The sequence below is a fragment of the Branchiostoma floridae genome, chromosome 3, assembly GCF_000003815.2.
Source record: "Branchiostoma floridae strain S238N-H82 chromosome 3, Bfl_VNyyK, whole genome shotgun sequence".
Taxonomy (NCBI): Eukaryota; Metazoa; Chordata; class Leptocardii; order Amphioxiformes; family Branchiostomatidae; genus Branchiostoma; species Branchiostoma floridae.
Window position 1 is genome coordinate 25,257,620 of NC_049981.1, and position 27,365 is coordinate 25,284,984.

At 40.6% G+C, this 27,365-nt stretch overlaps 5 protein-coding genes across 5 annotated transcripts; 4 read left to right on the forward strand and 1 right to left on the reverse strand.

Moving 5' to 3' along the window:
• The first annotated feature begins 825 nt into the window (after positions 1-825).
• On the forward strand, positions 826-7,353 carry LOC118412019 (transcription factor A, mitochondrial-like). The gene is made up of 7 exons (XM_035814603.1): positions 826-990; positions 2,391-2,530; positions 4,242-4,354; positions 4,589-4,696; positions 4,894-4,986; positions 5,545-5,601; positions 5,840-7,353. The coding sequence occupies exons 1-7, from the start codon at positions 911-913 to the stop codon at positions 6,092-6,094; spliced, it is 846 nt and encodes a 281-aa protein (XP_035670496.1). The 5' UTR covers positions 826-910; the 3' UTR covers positions 6,095-7,353.
• A 163-nt stretch (positions 7,354-7,516) lies between these two features.
• LOC118411781 lies at positions 7,517-10,283 on the forward strand. The gene is made up of 2 exons (XM_035814267.1): positions 7,517-7,746; positions 8,660-10,283. Exon 2 carries the CDS (start codon positions 8,679-8,681, stop codon positions 10,281-10,283), a length of 1,605 nt encoding a protein of 534 aa, XP_035670160.1. The 5' UTR covers positions 7,517-7,746; positions 8,660-8,678.
• A 1,272-nt stretch (positions 10,284-11,555) lies between these two features.
• LOC118410942 (nudC domain-containing protein 3-like) lies at positions 11,556-17,197 on the reverse strand. Its single transcript, XM_035812910.1, has 7 exons — positions 16,942-17,197; positions 16,145-16,244; positions 15,295-15,589; positions 13,985-14,147; positions 13,337-13,447; positions 12,792-12,980; positions 11,556-12,632 (listed from the first exon to the last, which is right to left on the reverse strand). The coding sequence occupies exons 1-7, from the start codon at positions 17,125-17,127 to the stop codon at positions 12,522-12,524; spliced, it is 1,155 nt and encodes a 384-aa protein (XP_035668803.1). The 5' UTR covers positions 17,128-17,197; the 3' UTR covers positions 11,556-12,521.
• A 221-nt stretch (positions 17,198-17,418) lies between these two features.
• Positions 17,419-25,279, forward strand: LOC118410941 (nucleolar and coiled-body phosphoprotein 1-like). The gene is made up of 7 exons (XM_035812909.1): positions 17,419-17,628; positions 19,254-19,315; positions 19,630-21,160; positions 21,534-21,657; positions 22,188-22,369; positions 23,929-24,009; positions 24,320-25,279. Exons 1-7 carry the CDS (start codon positions 17,521-17,523, stop codon positions 24,470-24,472), a joined length of 2,241 nt encoding a protein of 746 aa, XP_035668802.1. The 5' UTR covers positions 17,419-17,520; the 3' UTR covers positions 24,473-25,279.
• A 922-nt stretch (positions 25,280-26,201) lies between these two features.
• LOC118410943 (protein FAM241B-like) lies at positions 26,202-27,192 on the forward strand. Its single transcript, XM_035812911.1, has 2 exons — positions 26,202-26,396; positions 26,905-27,192. Exons 1-2 carry the CDS (start codon positions 26,301-26,303, stop codon positions 27,151-27,153), a joined length of 345 nt encoding a protein of 114 aa, XP_035668804.1. The 5' UTR covers positions 26,202-26,300; the 3' UTR covers positions 27,154-27,192.
• Positions 27,193-27,365: the final 173 nt, after the last annotated feature.

Genomic DNA, 27,365 nt, shown 5'->3' on the forward strand with positions numbered 1-27,365 from the left:
AAGCAGAAATATAAATATTTTACTGCCTGACACTATGTGACAAATAACATGTAACGTTAAAGCGAAACAAATGTATCCTTGCCTGACGACTCGTTACATCTGAGAATAAAGCTTTCGTGCTCTATTCCCCCTGAGTTGATAAGAACCTGAGCTTTGAGCTGGGACGAACCTGAAATCCCTGCGTTTAGGAATGATAAAAGTTACGTGTAATTGGTATAGACGTCTTACACCAGTCCCAAGACCCGAGACTTCTACCAACACAAGTATCAACAGAAACTATAGAATCTGACCAGATGAAATATGACATGAGGCTTGAAAGATGCAGAAACCATATTTTAACTTTATTTGCAATTTTGTGCAACATGCGGGTGCTTAACACCTCGCGGCGAAAGAGATAGAATAATACCTGCCGATACATGGCATTCAACAGAAGTTTTTGTAAACATTTTTCAAAACCACCTATTAAAAAAAAAACGGGTGAATTCAAAATTTCGACTGTAACGTTAGGTTTAAAAAGCGGTCATTCTTTTATTTTTTTTCTAATTTTCGCAAAGACCCGATCGATATCGACGGTCGATTGAGGACTGGTGGAAGACTTTAATATAAAATCTTGTTGATGTACATTTTCTCACCCTAATGGCCTAAAGACTTTTTTGTCACCCCGGGACCTCAACTACACCCCTCCCCCTACGTTGCCCCTGCCGGGCTATTTGGGTGTACCGAAGATGATGATGATGTATAAACTAAACGATCTCTTGGCTACCCAGAAAAGTATTCCACGCTATGAGTAATACAAACACTGAGAAGAAGTTGCAAAGTATTGAAATAGATGCGTCGGCGTCAACCTTAGTGTGCAAGGTACATACGAATCGTTGGGTGGCGCTGTTGCAACGTGTAAGTCATTTGAACAATGGCGGCCGCCACAAAACTGTCGCTCGGGGTACAGTACCTACTTTGGGGGACTAAATGCTCCATTTCTTTCGGCACCAGGTACGTACAACTAAAATACAACATGTGGAGTATGTCATAGGAAGCTGCCGTGTGTCTATTTATTGCATTCGATGCAGAAACAGTGGAAATCACTGCATTTATTTGCCTCGGAATGTGTCATGGTGACTCATGGCATGCCAGACGGGAAAGCCCGCGCTTTTTGTTTATGTTTACAACGAATCCATTCTTTGCATTTTGCTTATCACGGTGAAGATTTCTATACAATCTATTTAAAACTGTAGCTCATGACATTCCGATGTGTTAAACCTTTCGTAAACAGAGCTGTCATTTCGTTGGAAATATGGATAATTTGCTCGCTTGTCAGTACCCCAACTGTGGACCTCATGCCCCTCCCCCTTCCTTTTAAGTTTTCAGGACAATCATGACTAGATTTTATGCATGCTGATTTATTATTTATTGTTAAGTCAAACCATTAATTACATGGTTATCCTTATTGCATCATTATCATTTTCTACATATTACGTTACTTTACCATTCATTGTTAATTCATACCATTAATTACTTGTTTATCCTTATTGTATCATTATTATTCTATGTATTACTTTACTTTATTATTATATATCATAATCAATTTTGTTTAGTTTAAAGGAGGAGGGCTAAGTATAAGCTTCACAAGCTTTTTCCCTCCTCCTGCACCTGTTTTATCCATAGTTTCCGTTATGTGTTTTAATGTAACACTATTAGTGTGCGAATAAATAAACAAACAATAAACATGTCATCCGAAATATGATGCAATGGTGCCCATTCTGAAAGCATATTTAGCTCCATTTGCAATATTTGTTGTGCATGGTGCTTGTTTTGTTGTGTAAAAACACTGTAATATTGATTCTGTACTCCAACTTGTCCAAGTATAATTTGTTTTTGGCCTGTTTGCATTTTCTGTTTGTTCTGCCAGAGAGCACTTACAATTTGAGGGGGTGACATTTGCTTTTTTTTATTGCCTTGTCACGATTGTCAATGAACCCATAATAAGATAATTTATCTACAGGCTTCAGGTGCTGATGCATGGCAGCTGTAGTTATATCTTCAGGGTGTTCAATAATTATGATAACAAACATACTGATGATGATGTTTGTGTGTGCATACATTTCCTCATTGTAGCTTTATACTGATAAGCTCACAATTAAAGATGACATTCAGTAGTCTTTACTGTGTATATTAGTACAGTGTTATAACATTATTTTTATTCATTTGTTTATCTATATGCATGTGTTTCTGTTTTCTTTATACAGGATAGGGATGCTCATGCTTTATAGGTGCGTCCTGTAAAGAATGACATAAACAGAACAACATAAACACAGGAATAAGAGAAAGCATATTGCACTACCATTATCCCTGATGATAGACATGACTAAAGCATGACATGTTTTCCACTCCAGACCCACCACACCTCTGCTCCAGTCCTCGCGCTGGTTCGTACAGAGTTCCAGCAAGTTCCCCACCCCGCCCAAGAGGCCAGCCAACGCCTACATCCGCTATGTCAACCAGAAGATGCCGACTGTCAGGTCACAGAACCCAGGTGGATATACAGCGTCTCAGTTGAAGTTGTCGCAAATGAAAAGAAAGGAAAGAAATTGTTGCCAGGTTGATCTCAGCTGGGTTGCTCCTTGACTTCATTTTTTTTATGTCCATAGAAAATTTGGATAGAAATAAAGTAGTTCAAGCAGTGTTTATTTATTTATTTATTTATTTCTGTTTTATTTAGACAGGGTGGACAACTCAGTACTATGCGTTCTGCTTTTCAGTTGTGCCCTGTACACAAAATAGCATAACAAGAAATAAGATACAAATCAAATGAACAAATCAAAGTAACAATATATACATAAACATAAATCAAAATCATAACTCATTAATCGAAGTTAGTGCCGGGTCAGGAGGTCAGGGGTCAGCAGTGATTACCGTTTCTTATCAGTTTCTTGAACGACAGTGCAGAACTGGCCACTTTAACCGTTGGCGGCAACTCGTTCCATGAAAATGCACCCCTGTATTCGAATTTTCTACGGCCAGATTCAAGTCTGACTTTCGGTAGTTGTAGTGATAGGTTTGAATTAAGCCTTGTTGCGTATGTGTGAGATGTTCTGTTAAATATTTGTAAGTATTCTGGTAACTGCCGATGGATTGACTTGAAGACGGTTTGCAGGAGGTGCATTTTCCTACGAGATGCCAGAGATTTCCAACCTAATGTAGACAGATGGTCATTATCTACATGTGATCTACGTGACAGACCGAGCACAAGCCGTGCTGCACGGTTTTGGAGTTTCTGGAGATTGTCAGAGAGAGATTTTCCGCAGTTGCCCCATACAGTATCACAATAATCAATCTTAGGAAGAATCATACAGTTAAACAGCATGGAAAGTGTCTTAGGTGGTAAAATGGGTACTAAACGTCTTAACACTCCCAACCTGTTTTGGCGAAGGTTAGATATCCAGGCAGAATGTAAAGGTGGGGTCACACTTGCGGATATATTTAAGTCCGTATGAGGCGCGCATGGGAGTATTTGCCTCCACCAGGCTCCACAGGTGGCTGGAAAAATAATAGAAATTGGACAAACGTAAACAGGTAACATGTCAGACGAGTTAGCTGGGTCGCTAAGGCCTAGGAAAAAAAATGTTGTGTTTCCTGTTTCCCTACCTACCCTAAAAAAACCTGCCGACCCTAGACTTTTTTTTGGGTGAGCAGTGGAGTCACATAGCTTCCAGTTAGAATTTTTATTTAGCCTGCTTCCTATTGAAGTAATACACTGCTTGTCCTATCTAATGAAGGATAAATGTATCTATCATGCACAAAATTAAAGTTTGACATTGAAAGACAAGTGTCATCATGCATTTCAGTTTACTTTGTTCAACTGTATTGTAATATGTATCACAAGAATTTTGGCCAGCCTAAAAAAAAAAAAAAAAAAAAGATAATCCCTACCTACCGACCCTAATTTTTTCAGGACTGAAACAGGAAACACAACATTTTTTTTCCTAGGCCTAACCATACTTCTCGGTCAGTTAACTCATCTGGCATGTATCTATATTTGTCCAATTGGTACTATTTTTCCCGCGACCCGTGGAGCCTGGTAGAGACTAAGAGCTTCATGCGCACCTCAAACGGACTTGAATATATACGCATGTGTGACCTCTGGCTCACCTTAACAGATGGTGCAAAATTACACTTAAATAAATTACACTTCAACTTATAAATGGATTAACCCCAAACCATTTTTGTTGTTGTTGTGCTTGTAGGAGCTGGTCCGAAGCAGATTGTGCGCATCTGTGCATCGCTATGGAAACAACTGTCAGATACGGAGAAACAGCCATACATCAACGATGCAGCCGCAGAGAGAGAGAAGTACAAGGTCAGGATAAGTTTAAACAGTGATGTTTATGGGACAGAAATAGATATATTAATACCAAAATTACAGATGCATCTTCTGTGCAAAATTGTTTTGTTAAGGAGGACATCTTCACATTTTATCTTACAGCATACTGTTAAGTGATTTCATACAAACATTTCTTAAAAGAATTTCCACTGGCATTGAAAATCATGTTGCTTTGACATTGAGTAATGTTTGTGTCTTGTCTTCCTACAGTCTGAATACGAGGATTTCAAGTCAGACTTCACCATTGAGGAGTGGGGGGAGTACCAGGACAGCAGGAGGCAGAGAAGGCGACAACTTCAGAATAGGAGGAGAAGGGAGGTTAGTCTCAAATTGCACCTAAATACCTAAGAAGTCATCATAGCCGTATTTCTTGATGATGCATCATGTACGAATAAATGATGTTCAAATCATCTGTTTGTAATAATTCAACTGCTTGGTGCTCTTATCTTCTTCCTAGCAGCAGAATGAATGAAGGGGGTGAAGTCTGCCATCTCTAATTTTTGTGTTCTGTACAGGAACTCCAACAGCTGGGTAAACCCAAGCAGCCTGTCCACGGTTACGGCCTGTTTGTGAAGGAGATGTTATCTGGGAGCTCAGGAAACATGGCGGTGAGGATCTCAGCTTTGTAATAGCCTTGGCTTGTTGGGCTACCTTGGCTGCCTGTATTGTCAGCTGAATGAATGAATAAATAAATATAACTAAATGGATCTCAGCTTTTCAACATGGACTGATTTTAGCTAGCCCGGAGTCCACCTCTTAGCTCCAGTTTGCTCCCTCTGATTGCTTCTATTCAGATGCTTTCGCTGTGGTTTAATGTTCGTGAACATTTTTCCATGGCAGGAAGTGCATAGTGCTACTGCTAACTTAAAACCACAGAGAAAAGTCCTTTTTCCCGCTACCGCGACATTAAATCCCTGCAAACATAAGTACATTTAAGGTAGGCTGGGCCCATTGATAGAGAAACGATTGGCATTGGAACCTTCTGGCAGTCTTGGATAGTTACGGGGTTCAAACAGGCATTGTTGCACTTTCTCTGCAAAATGTTTTATTCCCAAAATAATGCAGGAAGTAAGGACCAAGTATTTCAGTGTGGATATTTAAATGATTAAAGGAATAAGAAGAATGATTTCTGATGTTTACTCGTGTTCATATTCTTCTTCTTACAGCAACAGATGAAGGACATGAAAGGCCAGTGGATCAATCTGCCTGAAACTGAGAAACAGGTGGGGACTGAAAGGCTGCCCTCTTAGCACCCTACACTAGCTTCAAGTTACCACAGGGTTTTCCCTGTGTGATGCAAGCTTTCTATCTTCCAGTGTTCTCACCAGTTATAGGCTTGGTGTTATATGGATCATATATTGCAGAAAACAGAAGAAAAAATATTTTCAAGCTATGTGTGTCTGATAGCCATGTTATTCTGAATTAGAATGTGAGACTGAACAAAGTCATTGTTTCTTGCAGAAGTACATGTCTGAAGCCAACAAGGCCAAAGAGAAGTACGAGGCAGAAATGCAGGCCTGGGAGAAGAAGATGGTGGACCAGGGAAGGCCAGAGCTCGTCCGGGGCTACAAGCCGCCAAAAACTACAGACAAGAAGAAGAAACCGAAAAAGAAGACTATAGCAACTAAAGCTGCCAAGAAGACAACTAAGAGGACAACAGTAAAATTAGCAGGGAAGAAAAAGCCAGGGACTTTGTCTACTGCTAGGTGGCCATAGTAACAGTGTTAAGGGTATGAAGTATTAAGATACATTTGTATGTGTAACACATAGTCAAGGATAATCAACTAAAAAGGTTTTCAGTAAGGGGAAGGGGCATGGAACTATTTTCTACTTGTATGAAACATGGGGCCAAATCATTACACCTTAACAGTTGTCTATGTTGTTCTTAGTGCTAACTTAATAGTTTTCAACAGTGGATAGTAAATATAACACTGAGCTTTGTACATCTGTAACGTTATTCATAATAAACTGTGTAACCACTCAGGATAGTCTATACTAGAGAGAGATACTAGAAAGATACATGTGCCTCTCTCAGAGAATCTGCACGTAGTATAGATGATTGACATATACATAGACCTGTTTTCTCACATTACTGGCACAGGCAGACTAGTCCACTGATATCAGAGACTTTGTCAAAGAATAGACTTTGAAAATGAAAGAGGTGATCATGCAGGCACAACCATTTAGATTTTCTACTTGTGTATGAAAGGATGTATCATGGACAGAAACCATGGATAGTAACACTAAACTGATAGAATGCCCAGGCACTCACTAAGCGTGAGACATGCAATTAAAGTATGTCAAAAAGAAGAAAAAGACTAGTTGTGCTTAGAGTAAGCAATGAATATTACAATCATTTTCAACATTTGCTTCTCATATTTGGGCTGTTAGATGCCACTGTTATGGAAATTGGAAGCTCCAAGAATTATAACTACATGTAGTAAACTTGTACATAAGATACATAATTTGTCTGGATCAGATGTAGTGAATAAGGATTTGTTATCGCAAAGAAGTCATTTTCATATGCTTCTTGTTAACATTAGCTGTGACATATATAAACCAGCCGAGTGTACTATGATGACATGGATCTCTAGTAGACTAGTTGCCATATACCTGTATGAAAATGGCATTTTGCCATATGCCTGTTAGTGTATGTATCTGGCATTAATCACAGATGTTTATACCAAAAGTAAGCTTTGCTTCTAGATGTGCAATGTTGAACCTGAGATCCAGTCAAGTAGAGATCTAGAGGGCTGAAGACGGAAGCTCAAAAGGCTGGATCTCTGGCTGGTGATCTTTTCCCTATATAAAAAAAGTTGTGTACACAGATTTCTTTGCTCAGCTAATGCAGCTTTGTACAATGTAAACTGAATGGACCTACATTGTAAACCTTAAATGTTTGTCGTTTTCTAATACATGTAGTTTTAAGCTTTAAAGCAGATGCATAAAAAACTCCAATAAAACGGATAACATTGTGCGTTTTGTTTTGTTTTCTTCCCTCATATATAAGCACTCTGTTGTTCTGGTGAAGTGATTTTAAAGATGCTGATCAACTCCTGTTTACTCCAGAGGTGCTATGTAAATACTGAACAAGAACTGAATTGCAACTCTAATAATTCTGTTCCCATTTGTTTACTATCGAAAAAAACAAAACTCGCAACTTCATTCCAATGAGGTAATATACCATGTAACATAGCGTCAGATAGCATGAAAGTAAATAAAACCACCCCTTCGGTGTAATGGTTTCGGCCGTTACCATTGATCACAGTAATCTTTTGACCTCTCGAACGAAACCAGTCAGCAGGTTGTTGGGACACCTCAGTCGGGCCCAAACAACAACACAGCAACAGTAGCTTCACGTCGACAAGGTAGGTACTAGTGTGTTAATTACTGCTCATGTTAGACGTGTAGATACGGCGGTGAAATCAGCATGATCGCCCTGGGTTGCGCGGTAAGCTCGCCATTAAGTTCACCGAAACCACAAACAATACAGGTGACATTTGATACCTCCAGGCTGGCCTGACCTCACCATGGTACGACGATGACACAGTCTTCTAAACTACAGTAGTCGCTACAACAATCGCTATCAAACACTGATTCTGAATCCATGACATTGAAAACCCTAGGTAATACTAATGTTATTCAACTGTCGATTCCGTAACAATCCGAGGAAAATGCCACGTCGACATAAATCGCGTGACAGGATAAGGGTTGTTTATGGACAGGGTCAGATCAAGGAGGTTGAAAGAGGGACTTGGTCAGATAGAGTCGTGTGTTCATTTACATCACACGCAAAGAAAGGACCAACGTTAACAATATTTTCAATAGAAAAGTTTTTTTTCCTGAACCTGGATACCTGCAATGTGCATTCCTCAATGTACATTGCAAAAGCGAGAAATTCATGGCAATTTTGAGATATTGTAATGTAAGTGTAATGGGCTCTTTTACGTACTGGGGGTGTGGCACACCAGACCTAATTTTTTATCTAACGTCCTATCCCTGTTAGCCCTAGCCTGGATACCAGACCCTGGCCCAATCTCAATACTAGTAATATCTAACGTGCAGGGGTCTAACTCAGGGGGTCTGCTGCAGAATGTCCTTAGTGGTAAGTTGTCTTAAAATTGGCATGAAAAGTATTTGCCCGGAGAGGTTGTTTTAAATTCATGTTGATGTTCATGTAAAAGTGATTGAGCTAATAAAATCTTACACAATGACAATCCTGCTAATACTATCGATGAACATCACAGTGGATGAACATGAAAGAATTTACCCTTTCTACAGCTATTACTGCGCTGGTGAAATGGAGGAAGGTCTCCGTGGAGAAGAAGACGCCCTCTGGCGAAAGCTGAGGGACCTGCCAACTCTGTTTCAACTTAACATACCGCGAATGGCAGAGGCAAGCTTCAGCAAGGTCATCACAAAACTACGGACGGAGAAACGCCAGGTTCCTGAAGAGGTCGACGAAGACGTGAGGTCAGAAAATCTGCTGGCGTTCCTGCTGTTGTACATTGACAAGATCGAGGAGGCCAAACCGCACATCGATTCCGTTCTCAACGAAGCCGACCCTAATCTGGTCGCGCTCGGAAACATATGCGCTTACCACCTCAAAATGTATGATGTTACAGAAGCCATGAATGACTTGCGTACAATGGAATCGATTATAAAAGTAAACGACCAAGTTGCGGAAAATAAAAAGGCGATAGCAATAGGAGAACAAGGCTATTGTTTGTCCAGGCTTGGGCCTAAGTGTCATCAAATGGCTGTGGAGAAATTTCGCGAAGCTCTCGGTTGTGGACCACCGGACTACAAGCTAAAAGTCAAATGGAACTATGGGTTAGCCTTGTGCCTAGATCGTCTCCTTGATAGGCACGCTTTTGTGGAAGATCCCAAGTTCAAACCAACTGAGGTTTACGAAGAAGCAAAGCGTTGTCTGGCGCTGGTAACTGGAAGTGACATACAAGATTTCTGTGGAAAAGGATGGGTGGCATTAGGCGAGGTCCACAGTAAGTATGTAAAGATAGATCGCAAGTACTTTGAATGCAACAGAAAACCCGAAGTTCTCAGCAACCACCAAATCGATGAGTGTTTTGAGAAAGGTTTAACCGTTGCTTCTGATGATCATTTCGTACTAGAGAGGGCGGGTCGTCACTACAGACACAGGAAAAGAGTCGATGAGGCGATAAAATGCCTGGAGAAAGCGAACATAGTCCGCCCTTCTGCATTTGCGTGGCACCATCTTGGGCTGGCCTACAGATCAAAAGCGCCACGCGGAAGAACTAGTCATGGATCCTCTCCTGGATGGAGAGGAAGAAGTCGTCAGAGGGGTAATCAATATTGGGGAGCGTCACCAGAAAACGGAGCACATTGCAATTGGTACCAAAGTTCTACTCCGTCTAGGGGAGGGAGAGGGGGGCGGGGCCGTCCGGGTGGGCGGGGCCGCGGCATGGGCAGAGGCAGGTTTGACCATGGCAACATAAATACTAGTCACCATGATGTGAGACAGCAAGTTGGAAGGGGTCGCCCTTGGTCTCCACAAGTCCAGTGGAATCCAGACGGAAGAAATCAGACAGGCCTGGGAGGGCAAAGTCCGGAGGGTGCCGACACAATACACGGGTACAAAGGCTATGGAACGAACGTACCGTTGAGGTATCAAAACCCTGCAAGAGGTGGCAGAGGCGAACGAGCGCGAACAAGACGTAGAGGGTATTGTGGCGGACAAGGAAGTTCCCAAACCCGCTACGACAACGACGGTGCAAGTAGTCTGACACACGAAGTACAAAGTGTGGAAAATAGAACTGATGATGTTGACAAAGTGCAAAGAGATCTTGGTAGGATGACCTTGGCTTCTCGGGACGAATCCGAAGCAACTGGACCAGAAAAGCGTGTTTTCTGGATCCTATTTTGAGAGAGGGCAAAGCTTGTTATGAAAAAAGGTCTTGAATTATTGAAAGAACAGGCGTCACCTTGCTTGTTGGCTTGCCGAGATGCATATGCAAGTCGGGATACACGAGGAGACTCTGCAATATTTTCAAAAAGCCGCCAAAGAGGATAACTTGTCTAGATCTCTAGATGGCGCCAGCTGCTCCAAGAAATGGGGGGAATGTTTCCTCCAAATGGGACAAGAAGAAAACGGTAAAAACATGCTCCGAAAAGCTGTGGAAAGTGCCGCTAAAGTGAGAGTCGAGAAGAGGGGAGCTTTCGCCACGTTGGTGACACTTATGCAGAATGAGATGGGCTTTCAAAAAGATGTGCGAGCTGAACGTGCCAATGAACTCGCTCAATTGTACGAATTGGTGAAGCGTTACAGTGAGGCACTGAACTTCAGAAAAGCCGCACTCGAACTGAAAGTCAACGACCCAGCAACGCTCGCTGGTTTGGTGGACAACCTCCGAGCACAAGGAGACTACACCCAAGCAAGAATGTACCTGTCGGTGTTGCGCGGTCTTACAGATGTTGAGGTCCCAAAGGAGGTTGTCATTGACGTGAACCTTAAAGCTGCGCAACTTCAATCCCAACAAGATCCTCACCTCGCTCGTGACATCTTCCTTGAAACGTTTGACTTTGTATTCCCTACCGAACATCACCCAAACGTTATGTACAATGTGTTTGTTTACAGTGATAATAAGGATAGAGAACGAGCAGAAACATTAACAATTCTGTGCGAAGAGCAGTACGACTTGTCGTGTCGCTGTGTACACCGTGACATCCCCTGTACTGGGTCTGTAGTCGAGATGGTTGCAGATTTGATCAACAAAAGTACTTGTGTCATCTTTGTTGTCTCCAAAAGGAGCTTGCAAAACGGGATGACTGCATACGTGATTGGAATGGCGGTGCAGGTGGTCAACAAACGAGGACTGGGAAACCTGGTGACCGTGAATGTCGATGATTGTAGTATTCCACAGATCATTTCTGGATACCCAAGTATCAAGATGGCAGACTGTTCGGCCCTGCAAATGGGCGTCAATATGAACTTGTTTAGGAAAATTATCTCAACAGAAAGGTGCTAGTTTTTTTTAAAACATTTTTTTAAATCTATCTATGACAAACATTATGAATATGCAGATTTTGATAACTGACATTTAAACTCTTCTTGGCTTTTATTGACAAAATACGACAGTAGATATTTTGTCAACCATCCACAACATGCAATGGTTCATCAAATATACTTTGTTTATCGACATAACAAAAGATTTAAGTTCATTTTACTTATAGAAATAGACTAACCTAATAAAACGGATTAGTTTCTGATTTAACATCTGAATAAAACTAAATTGCTCATGGGCTTTGAATGACTGAAGGGCCATTGATCCCAAACTTAATACACAAAAGTGCTTAACCTTTTTTTAAACTTCAACATCACTAAATATGCCCTAATGACAAAGCAATTTGCACAGCCACACAAAATATTGAATCCAAGTAATAGAGCAACCTCCTGAGATCCTAAAGTATGGTTATACATGTACTATAATGTGAAGAAAATAAAGTAAAAGAAGTGTTATTTCAACAAACCAACATAAAGTACCACTTTCGGTGACTACTCTACACTACAATCTATGATCTAATAACTTGTGTTTCCTGATCTACTATTATACACTAATGATATAGAAATATAAATGTCAGTCAATAACACAACCATACAGTAGGTTGCCATGATGAAATCTTTGCATAAACATCATACAATGTACATGTAGGTTGTTGCTTAGAGCACCCAATTCAAACAGTCCTTAGACTTGGAAGTCAACTTGTAGTAAATATTAAATGCAACAATAGGTATCAAGTCCCATATCATATATTGTATCTATTACAAAACTGTTGAAGCTGTACATTTTTTCCTGTGATAACATGCAAAAACATCACGGTAAAAAAAGCATATGAAAACATACTTTTTACATATAGTTGTTCAAATGGATGCCATTCTCTTCATGTTTCACTAGCAGGATAGTTGTATAACCTCCTTTTATCTGCCAAGTTCCATAAATCTGCTATGTTGAAATCCAGTGTGTTTGAGAGATCTCTAGTGTTTGCACTGTTTAGATGCAGGGGTGCATTAACAGTAGGGGACATTGCATTGGAGATCTGTTTTGCTACATTTTTCAGGGTGGCATATGTATGTGGCCTGGTAGATGAAGATCAACAGAGTAAGTTACATCTGGACAGCGCCAGGTGAAATGTTGAACTTGGTGGGGTCAAACTCCTGCCCTGCGAACGGAGACCCTGGAGCGTCCCAGCCTTTCTTCAACATGTCGTGCACTTTCTGCAGGGACAAGAAAAAGCAAGGTCAAGAAATTTAGTAAGCGTTAAAAGCAGGCCTTTATAAATAAGCAAAGCAAACTGAAGAAAGACTTATTGTAGCAGCTCAGAGGATCTTCAAGTGCAGATGCAGAACCCAGTGAAGAAAAAGAAGCAAACTGACCATCTCATGGCTCTGGGGTTTCCCCATCATCTTCTGATGCTGGTCAAACATCATCCTCTGCACCCCTGACTGCTCCTCATCGTCCATGTCATGCATGTGTTTGATGGGTTCTATCTTCTGGATGTCGATCTCAGGCTCGCCTACCAGGACAGCCTTCCACCAGTACTCCTTCTCTTTCTCTAGATTCACCTGGAGAGGACAGGACAGGAGAGGTGAGGTGACCGGAGAGGTTATAAACATCCTGTCTGCAAACAGACATAAGGATTCAGCTCATTCTCAGTGCTTTATGCCATTATTTGCAACATTGGTACTCTTCTAGTTTCGTACGAATTTAAGGAGGAGAAAAAGAGAGTGGTGTGGTTTTCCTCCCACATGGGACTGACATTAGGCTTAATATCCTCTCCGAAGTCCTGCAACCCTTTCTAGTAGCATACATGTTGGGTCAGCATCAGCAACCAGAAGTAGTTTTCTGTCAAGGTATAGTTTTTGGGCAGAAGAGCCACTGCAAATAAAGAAGTTAGATGTTTTTCTCCCTATGAACTTACCTGCACACACTTGCCTGGCTCCAGACTCCACATACTCTCCTCACAGATGATCTTATTGGTCAGCTTCCCCTCCATCAGCACCTTCACCTGGCCTCCATCTTTTATAGCAACCTACAAAAAGGTAAGTTATGAAGCACTGTCTAGTATGAAAACTCTAACATGTCACCAAGCAGCATAAGACTTTAGAGAGCTTTAGACAAAGTTCCATCCAACTTGCTGGCTACCACAATACAATAAAGGCTTCAATTAATCAAACACTAATTATAAAGTAAAAGAAACTTGATCAAGTTAATCGTTAACTGATTGTGACAGACCATACAGATGTCACCTACAGTATTCATAGGTTCATGTACCTGTAAGAAATTCCCCAGGATCTTTCCAACTAGCACAATGAAGAGTGGACTGTAGTTTAACATTCTTTTCAAAGACTGTGACTTTTTCCAGTAGTGTGTACTATGTGACAGTATGTCAGGTTAGTGACAAAGGCCGAGATTCAAACTCCCAAACTCTAGATCCAGAGGCAGGGTTGCTAACCTTTAGACTACACACACTACAGTCAATTAGTATATTCTTTACTCTAGATTTCCATGCCTCTCAATCTGTAACATTTTGTCACTGTTATTTCATCAAATGCTGCATTAATCTCACCTTTACGAAGTTGTTCTTAATATCCACTACGCAGTCCTTTGCCTTCTTGATGTTCTGAGGAACGTGTACTCTAATCTCCACCTCGTGTATGTGCTGGGCCCACTTGTAGTTCTCTCGAACAGCTCCGTTCCAGCTCTCAGCATCCTGCTGAAACTCCTCTTGGCTGGACACCAACATTTCAAAAATTGTTAGAATCATTAAATATGAAGAAATTACTTGAATCAATGGTTATCTTTAATGTGTCCAACGTAAGTACAGTTAACAACAAAAGATCAAAGACCTGACTCCTCTGTGAAAGAGTTTTTTGTATTCCTGATGGTAGTCTGTCAATTCAACTGGTGCATAGAATTGACCACTTACTATCACTCTGCAGTCTACACTATACAGTGAACATGACTAGCTACTGACGGTTAAGTTCAGAAATCAAAAGAAAGAAATTACTAGGGAACGGGTTTTCTGCGCGTGGAGAATTTGCGCGTGCGCGTGAAAAATGTGCGCGTGAAAAATAAAGTTCCTGAAATATGTCAAAAAATCTGCAGCAAGGAATTCTATGGCAGAAAAATTTGAACCTATGATATAATTTTCCATCTGTTACCTGAATTTTTGGTTTGAAAAAACCCTGATTTTTAGATCCCTTGGGAATAGGTCAATTTGCATATTTTGAACATTTCAAAATCATGTAAATTTGACAGAAATAAATGGAAAAATTACTCATATGAGGTTTTATATTGTAAAATGTAACAATTTAAGGCTTTTCTCCATTCAAGAAGCTTCATTTCATATTTTTTTAAGCAGATTGTTTCACGCGCAAATTTCAAACTTTTTTGCGCGTGAAAAGTTTACATATAAAAATCACTTGTAAATCATTTAGATCGAGATTTTGTACTCTAGAATGCAACAATATGATGATTAATTCCATTTTGTGCCATCTTGTTTGAGCCTTTAAGTATAAATCTGCAAAAACTTTTTGAATCCCTTGGGAATCAGCTAATTTGCATATTGTCACGCGCAGATTTTTCACGCGCAAGTTTTCACGCGCAAATTCTTCACGCGCACAAAACCCCAACCCCATTTAATTACTAAATGCAAGTACATGATGTACTACATGTATTTGCCATTACTTTTGTAACTCCCTTTGTCACCTTTTAAACAAGATGCAAAGTGTGGCAATAGTATATCAACTTTCATATGTGTGTCAAAACTGGCCTAACCCGGTAGTAGAATTGCAAATTCACAAAAGTGTACAGATGTATAAGTCCAAAAAGCTCTTGAACAAGCCACTTTTGTGGCATACCGTACATGCAACTCACCTAGTTGGTTTTGCTGATGCCCCTTCGTTTGCCTCTGTTCCCTCCACTGTCTTAGCATCTGTCTTACTGGCATCCTTCAGTGCCTCTTTAGTATCTACAGTTTCTCCATCTGTCCTTTCTTTCCTTTCTTCATCTTTCTGTCCATCACTTTTCGCCTCACTTGCAGGAGCAGTATCTACTTTGCTGGTTGCAACTGTTTGAGTCTTTTCTGGTGATGATGGCTTGTCCGTCTCTTTTTCCATGTTTTCTGGTGTTTGTGTTGTCTCCACCTCCACTTCTTCCACAACTGCTGATGCTGATTTGCAGTGGAACAAGAAGGCATGATTGGAATGTTGTTACTTGAATGATTCTGGATCAAATAGACACTTCATTTACTGTTAATTTTGAAATGTTCCCAGTGGTTAAAACTTTTACTCATGCAGTTTTGCCCTTTGACAGCAAAATCATAACCCCCCCAAATATGTGTTTGCAACAAATTTCTACTGAACTACAATCTCAAAACACTACGAAAAAAACTTTTCTCTCCTACCACTAAATGATGTAAGAATTGATTTTACAGGTATCTCCAAGCACATGGTACATGTACTAGGGCAAAATTAGAACATTCTTATCCAGCTAACTAGTAACTAGTTTGATGACATAATACAGACATACCCAACTTGTAACTCAAGCACTGCATATATATGTAACTCCAGGTGTTAGCTGTACTATACAGATACATATTTGTAATTTATGTTTCTTGGATGATGTCAGACCAGTGTAACAGGCCAAAACAATTCCTGGTCAGAGTATACCCAGTATATTCTGGAGAGGCATATGGTCTGACCTGTTCCACCCGTCACACCTTTACCTGCAGCAGCTGCCTGGCGTTCCTTCTCTGCCTTCTCCTGTAGCTTCTTCATCATCCTCTCCTCATCCTGGGTGGCGTAGTGCTGCCACTTTTTGAAGATCTGAAACAAATGATAAAAGAATAGATCTGAAACAAATTATAAAATAAATCCTTCCCTTTTAATGATAATAAAAAGGTATTTGACCTATGGGGATCCAGAGAGGTGCTTACATTTTTTATGCTCACTAGCTTTACTTCGAGCTACAGTTAGAATAGAAATTTGCAGGAAATATATCCAAGGTGTCTGGTGAAGAAATCATGTATGCTGATGAAAGCTCCTTTAGCTACGGCCGCGTGGCGCGTTGGTCACCCGATCCCTCGATCTCGGAAGTTAAGCAACGCGACGGTCCGGACAGTGCTTGGATGGGGGACCAACCAAGGACGTCCGGATTGCTGTAGCCTCACGAAGTTTCCACGAAATCGTCTTCCGGGAGGGACGTAAAACGGGGGTCCCATGCTCGAGGAGGTGCCTCGACCACGTTAAACAGCCTCATTACTCATACTGGGTACCTACTGGCTGGCAAAATACACCAGATAATTATTATTATTATTATTATTTAGTTTATCCTTGCTAACATTTTGATCCTTCATTAAAAAAAAATTATACCATGATCCTTCATATTCATAATATATTTCGCTTACAAACTGTGGTTAACAAGCGAAAGATTGAGCCAGGGGGGTTACTAATCAACTATGGAGGATGATACCCAGGCTTGGGCTGTAGGCTGTATGGGCTCTATCCACACATAGTGACATACCGAATACAGCATCTTCTCCTGGACCCCTGGCGGGAAACCCATCCGATCCTCCTTGGAGCGCATCGTCCGGAAAAAGTCCGTTCTTCGGTACAAAAAGCCAAACATCACGTCCAAGAAGTTCTCTATCTTCCCCTGATGTTGTAGGATGCCCAGGAGAGCAGTGTCGTACATCTCAGGGGACGCCATAGTCCTTTATTTTCCTGAAAAACTTCAGGAGTTTTCCTGCGTCGAATGTTTGAGAAAACGATGACCTGTCTATTTTCAGGTCTCAGAAATAATAAGCTTTATATTCGTGGGCTCGGATACTTCACAAATGAATGTAGTTTTATTCTACTATATATAGACAATCATAGAAAATACAACAAATTTCTAGAAATAAATTAATAATGTAGTTTCATTAATCATTTTAATGCATTTTATAAGGATAATTGGCACAAATTCTTACTGCTAGAATTTGTCGCGGAATGAAAGCTTAGTTTTACGCTAAGTGTGAGTTCAGGTCAGGTCACCACGCATGTGCTCTCCGTCCGCGGGACAGCACGTTGTCGCGCACCGGTTTCAGGACTTTAAATCTTCGCCATGTCTTCTAACGCCGTTCCTAGCGTGATTTACCCCTACATCTACGGGTTCCTCAAGGACCACAAGTTTGATAAGGCGGCACAATGGTTCCAGAAGCAGACGGGAATGGTAAGACGCTTGGGGAGGGGGTTTCTACAATCCTGCTTGGAATCTTGAGCAAGTCAAGATGGCGTCTTTCTTTAAAATTCTAACGCGTGGTGCGATCGTTTGAATATTGTAATGCCCTAAAGGCCATACTATTCTCTGATGATGTCCTTGCCAAGTCACCGGTCCATTTCAACATCATCGCTTTTGCCAAGAATTGGAAAGATCATAGTGGTACAAAACTACACACTTTGCACGTGTGCGCACGTGTTCCGTGTTTGTTAACATGTGGGAGGGGGGAGATACTGAAAGACGGAATACCAAGTAATACCAAGTAATACCACGTAATACCGGGTTAAACATCACGGAACTCAAATATTTTGTGTGCATATGTGTTCCCCACACATATAAACCAAACATTTTGTGGTTTATAGGCTTTAAAATTATATTTTTGCCTAAGAATTCCGCTAACAAAACGCCGCGCACCGCTGCCCCGCGCGGCATGATAGCGCTGGCGGGCCGGGTCAATCAACAACACGGTTCTTCTTCTTCCGGTATTAAATGTCCAACTGCCGATGAGTCGGCATTGATTGACTAGTGTTTCAAACACTTATGTTTTATTCTTGAAAAAAAAAAAAAACCTTATACACGTAGTTGGAACATTCAACAACATAATTGTACCAGCGTTGTCGTCGTGTTGCATGTTGTAACTTGTAACGTTAAACCGCTGGAGATTTTGCGGCACAAGCGTGTCACTACCCTGAGACCGACCTGATAGAGATTAGAATCAAAAGCAACTAATGGGCCCGGACGTGACGAAATGACTAAAATACAACTGTTTGAAACACTGCAAAGATAAACCAGGGCACGATGTTGCCAATATGACAAACATTAACGTGTCGCGGCTCGCCGTGTTGTTGATGTGACCCGGCCTGCCAGCGCTATCAAATATCATGCCGCGCGGGGCAGCGTGGCAGTTTGCCACCGGAATTCTTTGGCAAAAATATTATTTTTAAGCCCATAAACTACAAAATATTTGGTTTACATATGTGGGGAACACATATGTACACATAATATTTGAGTTCCTTGATGTTTAACCCGGTATTACGTGGTATTACTTGGTATTACTTGGTATTCCGTCTTTCAGTACTACCGGTGGGAGGGGGGCACCCTAAGTTCAACAGGTAACAACACCAAGTAAAACCTTTACATTATGATGAGAGTGTGGTCTGGGCAAGGCCCCAGTTTCAAAATCATATCCACCAGTATTTGGAGGAAAAGTTCTAGTCTGATCCAATAGAATATTCAATAATGTTAGAAAGATAAACCTGCTCATAACTGACATTAAAAACCCATTGTATATTTCAAATTATATTACACTAAATTTACTTGTACATTGAAATCTTGATCATGGATAAGGAAGAAAGTAGCCAAAGTCATGAATTGCAATATAGTTCCATGTTAGACAAAACAGTCTCAGTTATTACTGATTGAAGGTACTACTATTTGACTTGGTACAAAGTGAATTTAGTTGCAGTCAACTAAATTCACTTTGTACCCAATCAGGATTGCTGTTGTTGGATGTACATTTGAAATATTAAATAAACATTTTGCAGCAAAGTAAATCTTGCATTTCCTTTGTCTCGCAGAAACTTCAGGCCCCAGATGAAGAGCAGCCCACAGTTGAGGATTGGTTTGAAATGTGGCAGAAGTAAGTACATAGACTTCTTGCGAATCAGGCTTTAAGATCAACATGCAGAAAGTCTTTTATTGCCCTTAAGGCTTAAATTTCACACAAAAACAAACAAGTATGACATTTTGTACTCTACTACTGGATCCTTTTATACTTAAAGTACTGTTCTCTCCATAGCTGCAATGTCAAGTAACATCTCTCATTTTAGTACATGTATGTCCTAAATCTATACAGTCGTCATCAAAATTGACACCGCATTTAGATACCGATAGTATTAATGCTAAAGAAATGTGAAAAGCTTCCTTTGACACTTGGTCTTTCCCCTCACACAGGTCACCTGACAGTGCTAAGAAGAGAAAAAGGACAGGCACACCCCAGGCCAAACCTGCCGTCAAACGACAGAAGAAGGACTCCTCCTCTAGCAGCAGTAGTTCAGATGACGAAGATAAACCAGCACAGGCCAAAACACCGACCCAAGCAGCAAAACCTCCCGTTAAGAAACAACAGAGCAGTTCAGGCTCTGATTCTGATGATGAAAGCTCAGACAGCGAAGCAGAATCTAAAAAAGCCACCCCTGCTAAAAAGAAAACGACACCCACCAAGAAAAAGGCCACCCCAAAACAGAAGAAGTCCACTCCTGCAAAAGTAACTCCAACAAAGAAAAAAGCTACTCCAACAAAAAAGCCAGTAGCAAAGAAAGAGAGCTCTTCGGAGTCTGATAGCAGTTCAGATGAAGAGGAAAAACCACAAGCCAAGCCAACTCCTACTCCAAAAAAGGAGACAGGAGTCAAGAGAAAAAAGGAAAGTTCTTCAGAGAGTAGTTCCTCTTCAGAAAGTGAGGAAGAACCTGCAAAGCCTGCTCAGTCCAAACCTAGCCCCAAACCACCAGCCAAGAAACAAGCTACACAAGAAAGCTCAGACAGCTCAGATTCAGACTCAAGCTCTGACGACGAAACTGCAAAAAAGCCTGTACCAGCTGCAAAGACAGCGGTCAAAAGACCAGCGCCTAAGGAAGAGAGTTCATCTGAAGATTCTGACTCACCATCTGAGGAAGAAGAAACCTCCAAGACTACAAAACCACCATCTGCTAAAAAGGTTGCAGCACAAGTCCAAAAGAAGGAAAGTTCCTCTAGTGACTCAAGCTCAGAAAGCGAAGAAGAAAAGACGCCTGGAAAAGTTGTTCAGAAGACAACAGCATCCAAGCAGAAGGAGTCGTCATCAAGCTCTGAAGAAAGTAGCTCAGAAAGTGAAAGTGAAGAAGAGTCCAAAGTCAAGGCGGTAACAGACAAGGCAGCAGGAGCAAAAACTGTCCCAAAGAAAAAAGATGATAGCTCAAGCTCCTCTGAATCAGAGAGTGAAGAAGACGACAAGGCACCAGCAAAAACACCAGCTAAAGCAACGGTGAACAAAAAGAAGGAATCCAGCTCAGAAGAATCCAGCTCAGAGGAATCCAGCTCAGAAGATGAATCTACCAAAAAAGTAGGGAAACCAGCAGTCACAAAGCCAGCTGCCACGCCTGCCCCGAAGAAAACTGCAGCAAAGAAAGATGACTCAAGCTCATCTGTGGAAAGTTCAGAAGATGAAGATGAAGCACCAGCAAAGACCACTCCTCAAGTTCAAAAGCCTCCTGCCAAGAAGGAAGAGTCCAGTTCTTCAGAAGAAAGTTCTGATGACAGTAGTTCAGAGGAAGAAACCAAGCCTGCTTCGACTAAAACTTCAGCAACAAATACACCCACAAAAGCAACAGTCAACAAAACACCGACAAAGCCTAAAACTCCTGTAAAAAAGGATGAATCAAGTTCAGAGGAGTCGAGTGACTCAGATGAGGAGCAGAAAAAGCCTGCAGAAAAAGCAGCACCAAAGGTAGCAAGACCCTGATCAATGTTTCACATGATAACTACTTAATGCCATGTGGCAGGTGTTTGCCCCACCAACCATATGTAGAATACTACATGATTAGATGGATACTGCAAGACATAAATACATTACGTCTGTTCAGAATAGCAAGAGGTGTATATGTAGGTCTCATTTTGTATCTAATGTTCAACACGCATTGGTAGTGAGAGTATATTAGATACTGGCAATACTAGAGAAATGTACACATAGTTCCATATTAGAGCCATAACACTGCTGTAGGAATTAGATTTACTGAGATTTTTCAGAAGCAGACATATTGTGTTGATTACTGATATTTAATTGTATTATAAATATATTTGTATTTGCTTTGTTGTCCCAGGTGAATGGAGTCGCAAAGAAAGCCAAAGCAGACAGTTCTTCAGACTCGGACAGCTCCGACAGTTCTGAGGAAGAGGAGGCTCCCAAACCCAAGACACCTGCACCTGCGGAGAAAAAGCCTACAGGTGAGCTTGATTTTGTGTCAGGAGGTTTTCGCTGTGTTTTGAGTTTGCAGGTGAAACGATTATGTATTGATGTAGTACTTTGTGATTCAATGGAAACCTTATTTGTGGTGTCATGGTGTGGCAGAGAGGTATCCACAGCAACTTTGAAACTTAACCCCCTGCTTGCAAACATTTCATGATTTACAGTAAGAACTACTAGAATTCATTCAAGTTTTGCAGAATGGGGGAGTCAGGAATTTTCTTGTCCATCTTCCCACTTTCTTAACCCCTATACATGAATGAGAGAGATTATATTGTCCCCATCATTCATTGGTCCCTTGCATTGGTTTATGTGATGGATGTTGGTGGATTTTGTGAGGCCTAAGAAGAAAGTGATTCAAGTATCTTTGAAAAAAAAACCTAGATCCTGACTGACAAATGTACAAAAATGTATCTCAAGGATTCTTGACCATTGTTCAGGGAATTCAAAAATTTTGGCCAGGATGAGTCTGTCACTGTGTGTAAGATATACTCTCTGTCTTCTGTCACAGCCAATGGCAAGAAAGCTGAGAGCAGTTCATCAGAAGACAGCAGCAGTTCAGAGGAGGAAGAGGAGAAGAAGACTCCAGCCAAGACCTCCCAATCCAAGACTCCCACGACTACTCCTTCCAACCAACAGGCAGACAAGAAGACCCCAAATACAGTACCGCAGACAAAGAAGCAACAAGAAAAGGTATTAAGTTTCAGGATTTCTAGTCCTTTCATGTTACTATATTAGCTGTAGCTAGTGGAATTTTCAACAACAATTGTTATACATTTATACTGTTTTACTTAACTTATGCCAGGTAGAAGTGGTTTGGGGATAAGAAAAGATTCTTTTTGTATTTTGTAGTGAAATGTATGTATCAGTGTTTCCGCCAGACCTCAGCTGGGAGGCCGTCCACCTTGGGGCGCGAAAACCGCGAAAATTAAATTAAATCGCAAAACCGCGAACATTAAATTTAATTGTAAAACCGCGAAAATTGAATTTAATTGTAAAATCGCGAAAATTAAAGTTAATTGTTAACTGTCGCAAGAAAAAACAAAACAACTAACTTCCGATTAAGTTAGTGCCGAAGTGTTATGATCTGTGCCGCGTACCGGTATGCCGCACCGAACGGGTACTACGACTTTTAAAAAGTTCTAGAAACGGTTCTTGGACTTTCAAAAAAGAAATAGCATTTGTATATATTCTCTTTTATGTTGTAGTATACTTATAAATCATCTAAAACCTTCCATAGATCGAGAAATTTGCGTTCAGAAATGACGAAAAACATCCTATCGGCGACAGTGAGCGTAATGGCGGCCGAAATCCCGCAATCTCACGTGGTGACTTCTCGCGAGATCTGGGAAAGCTAGCGACGTCACGGGAAAGTAGCGCGGTGATTGGCTAGGATACACAACAGCTATTTTTGATGCGTATTTATCCCGAAAATTTCTGCCGTTTTCGGAGATTTTGCGGGCTCAAAACTCATATAAAAAGGAACCAAAGTTATACTTGATGTTTTTTACGTCCATCACCTCTTATGTGAACACTTTATTTTTTGCTGTGTTGCCGATAACGAACTTGAAAGAGGTCGGGGATTTCATGTGCCAAGTCCCGGTGGGCACATGTTTCTGATCATCGTGTTTTGTTTTGTTTACGACGATTGATGATGAAAACCGAGACTAAAGTTGTTAATATCTAGACAAAGTTAGTGTGTTTTCTTATTAGTTATTTCTCCCAATAACAACTATTAGTTTGTAGTGTAATAGCGAGATCGACCTACCGCCAAGTTTTCGAAATGTGGCAGGGAAAATTCGCATAACTGAGACCTTGAAAAACGGGTTTTAATGAGATAATCGTATGTGAAAGGGCGCCGACACACATTGTCAACAATCATAACAATAGCAAAACAAACAGTAAGCGGCTTTCTGACTGTGGACGGCGTCCCCTAAGCCTCTAGCTTCAATACAAAACACAAAACTGCGGTTTACATTCATCGACTTTGTACTGATTTCTCGGCAAAATGTGGGTCGCATTTTTTTCATGAGGACGGCCTCTGTTTGCGTTCAAGCCGTCCAAAACGAAATGAGACCGTCAATGGACGGGTGGACGCCCCTCTGGCGGAAACACTAGTATGTATTTAAAACATACTGGCACTATTTAAGATTTACCATTTTAAAATTGTTCCTTGCAGTAAAAGAAAGTATGATTCTTTTGAAATGAATGAAATAAACAATGTATTGACACAAATCTTTTTTTGTCAACAGAAGAACACACCTTTCAGGAGGGTACGCGAAGAAGAGGTGGAAATTGACCCACGTCTGCAGAACAACGCCTTTGAGTCTAAGGTCAGTTGACTTGTTCTTCAAAATCCTGTGTTCAGACTTCTTTTATTTGATGGGTTTTAGATCTGAGGAGGAGGGAAGACTGTCAATTGGTATGCAGTTTCATGGAGTGAATATTATCAGATTTAAGTTTTCATATGGACCTTTTTCTTCATTCCTTCTTTAAAATTAAGATCCAAGGAAATGAATCTTTATAGTCCTAAAAAAAACACATGTAAGGTACAGTAATTTCTAATGGCTACAACCAAAATATTGTATTAATTATATCACACATGTGTATTGCTAAATGGTGCAATGAATTTCGTCTCTTCAGGGAGGCGATGCGTGGGGTGCCAAAGCTAACAAGGACCTGAAGTTCACCAAGGGAAAATCCTTCAGGCACGAGAAGACAAAAAAGAAGCGAGGCTCGTACCGTGGAGGCCCTATAGACATGGGTGTGAACTCCATCAAGTTTGACTCTGAGTAAATGCAATGTATGATACCTCTCTTAGAATGTACAAGAATTTATGTTGGTGTTCTTTTCACCTAATCATTTTACTGTAAGCTTTAATGAATTAGAGCATGTTTTGTAGAAAGTTATCTTTTTCTTTGGACAATGGATCTTTTAATGATCGACTGAGGATCAACTTGTTATTGTAGGTTGTACTGTTGAAACCAAAACTAATACATCTATGATATGTTACGGTAACATGTGTTGTTAAACTATCCTGTGATTAAATAGTAATGTCTTGAAATGGGATTTATTTTGAACATGCTCTTACTACTAGTAAATTGAACACCTTTAGTGTATTAACAATGACAGCATTTCATAGATTTGGACATTACATGATGATTCTCACATGGTTTAGATGATAGAGAAGATGGTTTCATGTTTGACTTGAAAATTTTCTCTGAATGAGCAGAAAGGTACGAGCTTGTAGAATTTAGTAAAATTGTATCAGTGCCAATTTGAAAGTGCTGGAAATTTTGAATGCATGAACTGATAGAAGATTGCTAAGGAAAACCATCTTTTTTTTATTCTTGTAGCGAAAGGAAAGATAAGTTAAAGGGGGCTCCTTTAATTTCTTAACACCATTTGTCCAGCCCTTTCTATTGTACTCAAACTAGTGTCCTCATTCATTGCAATTAGTCACCACCATTTCTTTTTATTGGGCGAAGGGGGTCAAATTACACAGTTAGAATGTGTATGCATCAATTTCAAAAATCATGTTAGTGTGATATGCTATGATGCGACTAGGAAACCGTTGTATAAAACTAATTGGATTATGCCTTACACGTGTATTCGCTTCATCTTTGTTCTGTCTCACTGGCTATTGCACAAATGTACACAAACACTATGTCTCCAAAACATTATGAATAGCATGGAGGAGTTCATAGTTAGTGATACCAAGGAGCTTTTATCAAGCTTGATAAAAGCTTCTTGGTGATGCTTACCTACTTACCTAGTCCCTTGACCTCCAGGTCGTTGGCGAGACAAGGTAGTCATGGATGTAGAGAGGTCTCCTGTCTCCTCTCTAGAGGTCTCAGGCACTGTAGACTACGGTTTAGTAAATTAAAAATTTTACTAATACATAAACCAAAGGTTACATTTGTACTGCTAATGAAGATAAGCTCAAACTGATTTGAATTAGTCCTTACCCATTTTTACCACAAAGGTTATATGCTGTATTATTATTTGCTGATGGGATCAAAACTACTAGTATTAAGATTTATTGCCCCTTCCCTCAAAGATAGAATGACAACAATCTTCAGTATAAATCAAGTCTGTGTTTTTGAAGTGTCATCAACTACTTTCCAAGCAGAACTAGAAAGAAAGTAGATGATGTAACCAACCATGTGCCATATGCATAATCATCTAATCTTCCTGATGACTGAACTTAATGACACTACAACAATTAACTTGGCTCATCCAAGGAGGTTAAAAAGTCTTTTTAAACCTCCTTGGCTAATCAGAAGTATAGTAACGTTAACGTTAATACACAGATGTCAAGGTTGACTCATGACTAGACTTAAAAAATGGCAGCAAAAGTTTTTTTGTTCATTTCATCCATTTTATGTCATCACGTTCTCATTTGCTTTCTACATTTCACCTAGTAAAACCTAATGTGATATGGGGCATACTGTCAATATTGGGTAGTAAATTTTACATTAGGTCAAAGGTTAGATATTTGAAACCTCCCCTTTTGGCAATAGTATCGTCCGTCGCTGTGCATCGTGGGACCACAACATTTCGGTCCCTCCCCACATCATGAGTTAAATTTATCATTTTTGCCCGTTGTTTTGACCACCACAGTATGGTTAGAATTTTAGCTAACGGTGAAATCGTACAGGACGACGATCCAAGAGTACGGAGACCCAACCAACAACGCCAGCAAGCCACACGGAGGCAGGTGAGAGGCAAACAACGTAGAGTGGCGAAAAATGAATCAGATGTTTACGGTCGTCGTCGACGTGTCCGACTTAAACTTTTTTTTTTTGATCTACATACCACACTGCCCGATATCTTGTTTGCATTCGTCAGGGCGGTTAACCAGTCTAACGTAAGGAAATTGAATAAGATTGATACATGTACAGTAGCGTATTCACACAAAAAAATTGCAGAATAATTTGGACAACGCCCCCCTCCCACCCCATAATTTGCGTCGCCAATGTGCCCATTTTGTAAATAATGAAATAACGGCATCAAATTTTACAGTGCATATCCTTAGAATACAAAGACGCACGTGATTTTACGTTTGCTTGACCTTTGTGAAAGAGCTATTGATAATCACTGCCCCTAGGGCCCCTTGGGGCACGAGTCTTGTCTTGTTAGCAGTGCCATCTTAAGAGATTTGCTTGAACTGCATGTTTTAGACACAGATGAAAGAAAGCTTTCTGCCTTCTCTTTACAAACTCCAGGGGTACATCCGGCATGATGAGCAGCCAAATGTTGGTCCAGGAGGACAGCATGTACAGCAAGTTTCCATGTTCGACGCTATAAACCAGAAACTCTTGGCGCTGGGAATCCCTCGTTTTCAGCTTATGGGCACAACCGTGGAACCCATTGCGACTGTTGGCGTGACCGTTGTGTTCCTGTTGATGGGTGTGAGAGGACTGCTGTTCATTGGGCTGCTGTTTGGAGTGTCGTACCTCAGCCGACAACAGTGAGGGCTGGCCAGGGCACCATTAAAACATTGCAGAAATCAATCTCATTTCCACCGTCCTACATTGTATCTCATACTCAGTCATAGTTTTCGAGGTTATTTACTAAGGAATGTCATTAGAATTACAAATTCTACAGTTACTACTGGGACTGCAAAGCTAACAAGTTGCGAAGATAATCAGACGTTGGTTGAGATATATAATAATCGTGTGCGGAC